This window comes from Prenolepis imparis, unplaced genomic scaffold (genome assembly GCF_030444845.1).
Source record: "Prenolepis imparis isolate NDT839.2.m4 unplaced genomic scaffold, iyPreImpa1.0 SCAF_675, whole genome shotgun sequence".
Classification (NCBI taxonomy): Eukaryota; Metazoa; Arthropoda; class Insecta; order Hymenoptera; family Formicidae; genus Prenolepis; species Prenolepis imparis.
The window spans coordinates 1-8,955 of NW_028141833.1; the positions used below are offsets into that span (position 1 = coordinate 1).

General features: G+C 24.5%; 2 protein-coding genes across 4 annotated transcripts; both read right to left on the reverse strand.

Moving 5' to 3' along the window:
* Positions 1-1,551: 1,551 nt before the first annotated feature.
* LOC145948774 (uncharacterized) lies at positions 1,552-8,608 on the reverse strand. 3 transcript variants are annotated; one of them, XM_083058354.1, is made up of 9 exons: positions 7,993-8,608; positions 7,744-7,901; positions 4,112-4,324; positions 3,679-3,909; positions 3,412-3,564; positions 3,182-3,334; positions 2,720-2,937; positions 2,157-2,316; positions 1,552-1,974 (listed from the first exon to the last, which is right to left on the reverse strand). In XM_083058354.1, the coding sequence occupies exons 3-9, from the start codon at positions 4,317-4,319 to the stop codon at positions 1,859-1,861; spliced, it is 1,239 nt and encodes a 412-aa protein (XP_082914480.1). In that variant the 5' UTR covers positions 4,320-4,324; positions 7,744-7,901; positions 7,993-8,608; the 3' UTR covers positions 1,552-1,858. The 3 variants fall into 3 exon arrangements, with proteins under 3 accessions (XP_082914480.1, XP_082914479.1, XP_082914478.1); XM_083058353.1 differs by having other exon boundaries at positions 1,554-1,974; positions 2,720-2,940; positions 7,812-7,901; positions 7,993-8,605; XM_083058352.1 differs by having other exon boundaries at positions 1,554-1,974; positions 2,720-2,940; positions 7,993-8,605.
* On the reverse strand, positions 4,261-7,188 carry LOC145948773 (uncharacterized). Its single transcript, XM_083058351.1, has one exon. The coding sequence runs from the start codon at positions 7,156-7,158 to the stop codon at positions 5,038-5,040; it is 2,121 nt and encodes a 706-aa protein (XP_082914477.1). The 5' UTR covers positions 7,159-7,188; the 3' UTR covers positions 4,261-5,037.
* Positions 8,609-8,955: the final 347 nt, after the last annotated feature.

Consider the following 8,955-nt stretch of genomic DNA (forward strand, 5'->3'; position numbering starts at 1 on the left):
AAGCAGTGGTATCAACGCAGAGTACTTGTATATATATGAATATATATATATATATATATGAATATGAATTATATATAATTAATATTCATGTATAATTCATATTCATATATATTCATATTCATATATATTTATATTCATATATATACATATTCATATATATACATATTCATATATATACATATTCATATATATACATATTCGTATATATACATATATAAGCAGTGGTATCAACGCAGAGTACTATACAGATTCATATATAAACATATTCATATATAAACATTCATATAAATACATATTCATATAAATACATATTCATATAAATACATATTCATATATAATTCATATTCATATATATTCATATTCATATATATACATATAAATATATATACATATATGTATATATATGAATATATATATATATATATGAATATGAATTATATCCCAGCAAACACATTTTATAACTATATTATAACGGTTACATAACTCAATGTAACAAAATATAACAAGTAATATAACAGTATTGCAACATGTAATACTCTCATTCCTTGTAATTTCCCACTCAAGGAAGCAACAATGTTATATAATAGTTATACATTTAATTGTAACAATTATATAATGTAATATTATTGTGTTACATTAAGAACATAACTATAATATAATTAAGATATAACATATTAAGATTACTGGTTCAATATTTATATAATTGTTATATGAATGTCACATCTAATTTTCAAATGTTTTTGAATATACATGTAATATTTATATAACAACTTAATGTATGTTATGTGTTCTTAATGTATTAATTATATAATTGTTACAATTAAATGTATATACACATACACACACAACACACATCTCTCAACAAAAAATCGTAGTAACTCAATAATTTTGTATAAATTTTTTTGATGAATAATATGAATATAAACATAATGACACGATGTCAACATAAAACTTATAAATTTACATTTTTTAAAACATGCAAATTTTTCAGAAAAGCTAATATATTGACATCGTGCACTATATACATATGTTTATATTATATTATACAACAAAAAAATTTATTAAATTGTTGAGCAACTACAATTTTTCTTTTTGAGAGATGCGTGCTGTGTGTGTGCGTGCGTGCGTGCGTGTGTGTGTGTGTAAAATAATCTTTATAACAATCTTTCCTCATAATCACTTTTTAAGCTTTGTTAATAATTTTATAAAAAGATTATGTATTAATAAAAGATTAAAAATATCATTTAATTGATTTTTATTAAACTTAATGCATTAATACATATATTAAACTTAATTTTTTATATTGTTTTTGAAGCTTTAAAAGTGATTATTATATATATAATATATATATATAATAAGATTATTATATATATAATATATACATAATATAGATATATAGAGGTTATTAATTATATATAGATAAGATATAGATTATTATATATGATATATATAGATCATTAATTTTATTTAGACATTATAACTTTATAATTTTCGTAAACGAAATAATAAAACTTAAAAATTATATATTATTTTTCTAATTATCATATGGTTATTATTAAAATCACTCAATTTTATGTGTATTCTCTTATAATATACGTCCACAGAAACTTATTCTTATCATAAATGATATAATTATATATACGTATATAAACTATTTAAAATATAAATTAAATTTCTGAATGAAAATATATAACATATATGTGTAAACTTTCTATATATATATTATAAGAAAATAACGAAACAAAAACATATTTATGATATCACAAATAATTAAGATATATAAATGAATTTTTAAACTAAAACAATTTAATGTGTGTTTAACGTGTGTGAGTATATTAAATGTAAATAGCACCATGTATTATAGATTTTTTTTTTCTTCTCGTATTGCTCGTTGCTTTGCAAACCTGAACCATTCCGCAGCAGTTATATCGAATTCGGATTCAGTTAAACCTGAATGTACAGAGCATATAATATCTGTAAAATAAGTTAAAATTTAATTAATATACTGACACAATTTCATATACGCATGTATATGAAAGGAAAATTATATTTAATAATTAAATAGTATCTAATAAAAAAAATGTACGTTTGTGTAATCTAAACAGAATTGAAAAAGAATTTTAAAAAATAGTTAAATATAATTTTCAAATATTTACCACGTATATTCTTAATAAATGTTAAATTGTTTATTTTATAATTTAATCGAACGCCTTTCCAGGAACAGTTTATTGCGCATTTATTGCTGATTATTCGTTCTAAAGTACGATGAATGCTATTTCGTGGAGTGGTGCCTCCAATTTTTAGGATCAATTTTTTCTGAAATTAACAATAAATTTATGTAAATAATATATAATATAGAGATAATATCATATCAACTATACTATAAATTTAGAAAAAGAAAGTAGTTAATAATGTTTATTGAAAAATGTATAAAAACTGCATATAAAAAAGGTTATAAAAATAATTCTATATTTAAAAAAATGAAAAGTTTTACATAATACATATGAATTAATTCTCTTTACTATTTCTTTTAAAAAAATTAACGATTCTTATTCAATGGGTAATTGCATTCACTTTAATGTTCTATAATCCAACTTATTCATTTTTCTATATGGATTCTTTTTAGTATAGAAATGATATAGATGGAAATGATATAGTAAATGGTATAGTTAGATCTCTATACAGATGTAGAAATAATTGCAAATGAAAAATAACTTACAAATTGCGATGCAGCAACTTCGTTTGATATAATTAAATTTTCGAATTCTTTTATAGATTCAACTGTTTGTAGTGGCAATAAGGGCATTATCATTACCATATCATTTTCTGTCAATTCTGCATCATTACGTTGACCAGACTCCAATGTACTTAATCTTCTCGAGATACTTTTTAGCTCGAAATTGGTAGCAACGTTTGCACGTATAACTTTATCTAAACCTGCTACAATTAAAAAGAAACGTATAGCGTGTATATATATATATATATATATATATATATGTATGTATATATATTTCTGTATATTTTTATAATTGCAAACATCATCCATATAATTGACACACACGCACAGTGTTAGTATTAAATATTAAGTATATTAGAGTATTAAATATATGAGTATTAAATATTTAATAAATTCTTAAAATTGTACATATAATACATTGCAGATATAATTGTCATAACTTACTTTCTATCCGTTCTAGAATTTTATAAATATCTTGTATTTCTGGAAGTTCTAAGATAGGAATACTCTCAATATCCATTATACCAGAGGGTGATGCGGACTTATCAGAATATGTAATTTTTTTTGTTTTTTCATTAGAACTGCATTTGTTGTTATCTACAGATTACAATTGTTGGTTATTTAATATTTACATTTTATTATATTCATAGAAATTGTAAGATATATAAACTTACTTGTGCGTGATACTGAAATTTCATTATCAGTATTTTTGGAAACAAAACAATTTGAATTTTTATCAGTACTGGAAGTATTGATAGATTGGCAACAATTATCTTTTTGCTGAGAATTGTATTCAGGAATAGAATTAAAAACAGGTCGATTAATATCTGCAAACAAAATAAAATAATAAGAAAAATAACAACAAACAAAAATAAATAAGCATCTCAAATATTCAGCAATTATATAAAAACATTTAATTCAAAGTAAATGTTAAAATTTACTCTGTTTCAAGTGTTTAACCGATTTGTTTTTTTCGTTATCGTAATTTTCTTCATCATCATCACACGCGTTTCTTTCTTCATCATTCGAATCGTCAGTATAATCATTTTCATCGTTCTCAGAAAAATAATATTCATTTTTCTTTAATTTTCTTTGCCCTCGGCCACATTTTTCTTCATCAGTCGTACCATACTGAGCATCTGCAGCTGATTTGCGGGCAGATGCAAGTGACGCTACCCAAATAATAATAATAATAAATACATATGTACATATAAATATAATAACAATAACAATAACATCCGTAATAATATATAGTAATTATAATAAATTAATTTTTGACACAAAATATAAATAAAATATGCATTTACACGTTAAAAAATTAAAATAATGAAAATATTATAATTAAAATATAGTATTCATAAAATTATAACTTACAACAATATTTTATCACCGTTATATCAAATCTTGACCATAATTTTTTATCCGGTTCAGCTCGATTTTTAATAAGCGAACTGATATTCTTTGTATTAGGCCACCAACAAATAAAGACATCATTATTTCGTTGAATCCAATTTGTTGGAATCTCTGAGAAAGATTCATCAGCTAAAAATTGTACAATTGCGTACAATTTTGTTTCGGACATTTTCTCTGAAAAAAATATATATGCAGAATACAGAGTTTCTTATAATTCGCACACCACCCGTAATGTTCAGGTAGAACGATGGGTATCGAGGATGTGTGTGAGTTTGACACTACATTCTATTAATATATGTATATATGTACATAGCTATTATTCTTTGTAGAATATAAAGTTTGTTATAAATGTTTTTACAAAAAACACTATACACTTTTTATAATTGTTCGGAATCTTTAAATAGTAGTAACAGCGGTAACGCGCGCACTATGGAGTCAGGTAGGCACACAGATTGACGACACAAAGAAATCGACGATTTGATATGCACAAAAAAAACAGCACTATAAGCAGGATTCTGTAAATATATATTTACAGAATCCTGCGCGATGAACAAAGATCGCGCCGACACAAGAAGAAATTGCAAGAAGTGCAATTTCTAGAACGAAAGTATTGTCCGCGAAAAAAGGCGTGGTACAAAATAATCTTAATTATAGGTAATATCAAAGTATTTATTTAATATTTTAAACAACTTAAAGCTAAAACCAACCACAGCAATACATAGCAATATATGAAAATCAATAGTCATAAAAAACCTGCAGTATTATCTCATCATTCTTTAAAAAAAAAACACTAAGATATTTAATCTTGGTAATGATAAAGCTGTTAAAAAGAACATTACTGCAAGATGAGAATAATTCTTTAAAAGAAAAAATCAAAATAAGAATAATTAGGTACATGCATGCAAAAGTGGAATTATAACAAATGTGTTTTGCAACTCAAGATGTTTTAATTTCAAACATTTTGTTTTTATGTTTGTTGCCGGCAATTTTTCTATGTTAAAAGGACTTGTTTCCAAAAAAGTTTGTATACCCAGTAGTTCTTTAGAATCACATGGAGTGTTAAAAAATGGTTCGGTATATAAAATTCGCTTTACATTTATGTATGGAACATCATTACTATCTAAAATTATTTCTAAAATAAATGCCAAAGAATTATCGTTCAACAAACAACAGTTTTCATTTTCTTTTGTAAAAATATTGAAGCCATTGAACTCTAAATGAGATATATCATTAGTGTTTTGAATTGTCTTTTTAATATGAATAATAGGATATGACTTTAAATATGATTTTTCTAATGGAAGTTGATTTAATTCGAAAATTCGATTAGAATATTCCTCTAATGGTTTGCCACAATTTTTTATTCGCTTTTTAATTTTTTGCATGTGATTCTCAAATTTAAAACAACTAAAAGCATCTAAACATCCAAAAGTTTTGACATCATTTGCAAGATGTTCTAAATTATGAATATTATGTGAAAGATATTCCAGTCCAAAAGCATTTCTATAGTTTGAAATAAACCAGGTTATCAAGGAATGTGCGAAATCGTTAAGAATTAAACATTTTTTTGGATCTGCAAATATACGAATAGCTATACTTAGTGATAAAAAATGATTATAATAGTCTTTAGACAAAAATGGCTTTAACAAAACTAAACCCAAATAAAGTAAAAAAAGGCGAACTTCCGTAGCTTTCCAACTATCAATATATAATAAACTTTTTGGCATTCTCGAAAATTCTTTAGTTATACATTTTCTTGTGTCAAGTAGATGTTTATTAATGGAATCAATTGCAACTTTGGATAATCTTACACCTTTTTTACCCCTGACATAAAATTGTAATAAACGCCTCGATCCTAAACAAACAAGGTGCATGTAATCTAAAGGAATTTGTGAAATCATATCTATAGGGAGATTTTCTAAAATTGAATCACCTATATGATGCTCCTCTTGACTACGAGTACGAAATGATTCATTTGTTCTTAATGTGCAATTAATTTCCGGAAAGACAACTCGATTACATACAAAATCACCTTCTTGAAAACATTTTGAACATGAAAAATAACCTGTGTGACCTTTGGTACATGTGATTAATGATTTTGCAGGAGCATCGCATAAAATTGCATTCAATATGATTTTACAATGGAAATTATTATCTAATAATATACCATCTTGAAAAACAATTTGTGCTTCATTAACAAAAGGACGAAGAAAATCATTTACATTATTCGGTTTGGACATTCCGTGAAATATCCCAACTGCAAAAGGCTCGGTATAAAGATCTTTAATTTCAATTGATGCGAGAATAGGCCAAAACTGGCTACTTGAACTTTTACTTAAAGGTAGACCATCGATATTAATATTTATTTTTATTTCACGAGGCATAATTTTACAATATTTTGATATAGAGTATTTTATTCCCGAAGCTAATCCAAAATGAATGTATCTTCCACCACTAACAGCAGATATATTTTGAAAAGTATTACGTGGTGTTTTCATTAAAGTTCTACACGTTTCAGGTAAATCATTATGACCATGTTTCCGCAAAATAAAAAGAAGTTGATCTACAGTACCTTGAGGAATACAATGCTTTGAAACTAAGATTTGCAAATCTTCTTGTAAACTTAAGTTTTGTACATTTTGTACCGAGATTTCATTATTAAAATCAATTGATTTGGAAGAAAAATTAGACAATGAAGAACTATCTTGATCTGATGCAATAGGAATGTCAAAACTATTAGATGCTGAAAAACTATTATCCATTGATGGATTAAAGATATTATTAGATGCATCGAAAATGTTATCACTGAGAAGAGTATTAGTTTCATTTGAAAATGTATTCTCTGAGTTAGAGTTACAAGCTGAGTTAGAGTTACAAATATTAGAATTAATTTTAAAATGTTTTTTGGAAACATTTGATGTTATAGTTGTAATTTTATGTAATTGTGACATATGACATGAAATCAATTGATTTTTACGTCTTTTTGATAAATGGTGATATGTTTTTGGCATGTTGATAATTTTGATCGATTATTTAAATTAGAACAAATTAAAAAAATTAAGTTATAGTAGTTAGAAAAAAATAATAAAATATAAAATTTGAAAATTAATAAATCTTAGTTAACTATATAAGATACAAAATCATATGCAAATATTAATAAAATACAAGTAAACTTTACATACAAATAATCAAATTAATCTGAAACAAAATGCGAATAGATAATATGGCAATAAGCATATTAAAAATTAAATAAAATATGCGATATATATATAAACTGTATATGCAAAATATCTTAAAGAGCAGTTTTAAAAAATTAATACACTTATTGACAATGACTTATTGTAAAATATATGAAAACCATAAAAATTGATGCTTCGATGACACTTCACAAATGTCTGATGATGAATAAAATATTTACTGATTGAATCTATTAAGTATATAATATTAATAAAGAACATATAATATGCAAATAATAATTATGAAATAAGACATACAATATATATATATATATATAGCGTACAGATTACAATATTTTTATATGGCTATATCGCTATATAACCTAAAAAATTTTGCAATATTAATAATTGTATATTTACACTTTCCGCCTTCTTCAATATATAAAATCCAGCATTCCACAGCTCACCCACAATAATTGTGTACTTACGATGAACGAATTACAGATGATCGAATAGCAATAGCTCAGGGTCTCTCGAGATGTGGCGATCAAATCTTTCAATGGAGAGAGTTTTAATCTCTGTAAGAAAAAGCATATTAGAGGAATGACGAACATCGCAGTTATATAAAATATATAACAGTCTTATAATAAGTACTTTAAATATACTTACAGTCTTTGGTTTATGTAAAGAAAGTGAATCTTTTGCAACACGAAGGCACAGCACAATATTTTTTGCCGGCTTTCCCGCCAACAATAAATCAACCATAAATCATATTTTATTAGAGAGGCGATCACGTATCACTTTGACACCAGCGCTACTTTAACATTGGTTTTTCATTGTCACCACATTATGCATTTAGCACGCGGGAAAAGACCGTGTGTATACAAAAACCGCGAAATTTAGCAGCATTGCACAAAACACGCAAATGAAGAAACATATAACTATTTTTCGTACACATTATATAACAACACAGTAAACGAGTTATATACTTTATATAATAAATATTATGTAACAGCTGTTATTTTAATTTTTTATTCTAATGTTATATAACTGTTATAATAGGTATTTACTAATATATTATATAGCAACGGCAAACAGATGATATATAAATTTATGTAATAAATATATAACAGCTGTTATATTAATTTTTTGTTTCAATGTTATATAACTGTTATAATATATGCGTTTGCTAGTATGTTATATAGCAATAATAAATAGATAATACATAACAATTATATAATAAAAATATAACGTTGTTATTTTAATTTTTGACTCCAATGTTATATAACTGTTATAATATGTGTTTGCTGGGTATGAATATGTATATATATGAATATGTATATATATGAATATGAATATATATGAATATGAATTATACATGAATATTAATTATATATAATTCATATTCATATATATATATATATATTCATATATATACATATATGTATATATATTTATATGTATATATATGAATATGAATATATATGAATATGAATTATATATGAATATGTATTTATATGAATATGTATTTATATGAATATGTATTTATATGAATGTTTATATATGAATATGTTTATATATGAATATGAATATACAGGGTGTCCCATAATTCGCGAACCACCCGTCAGTTGC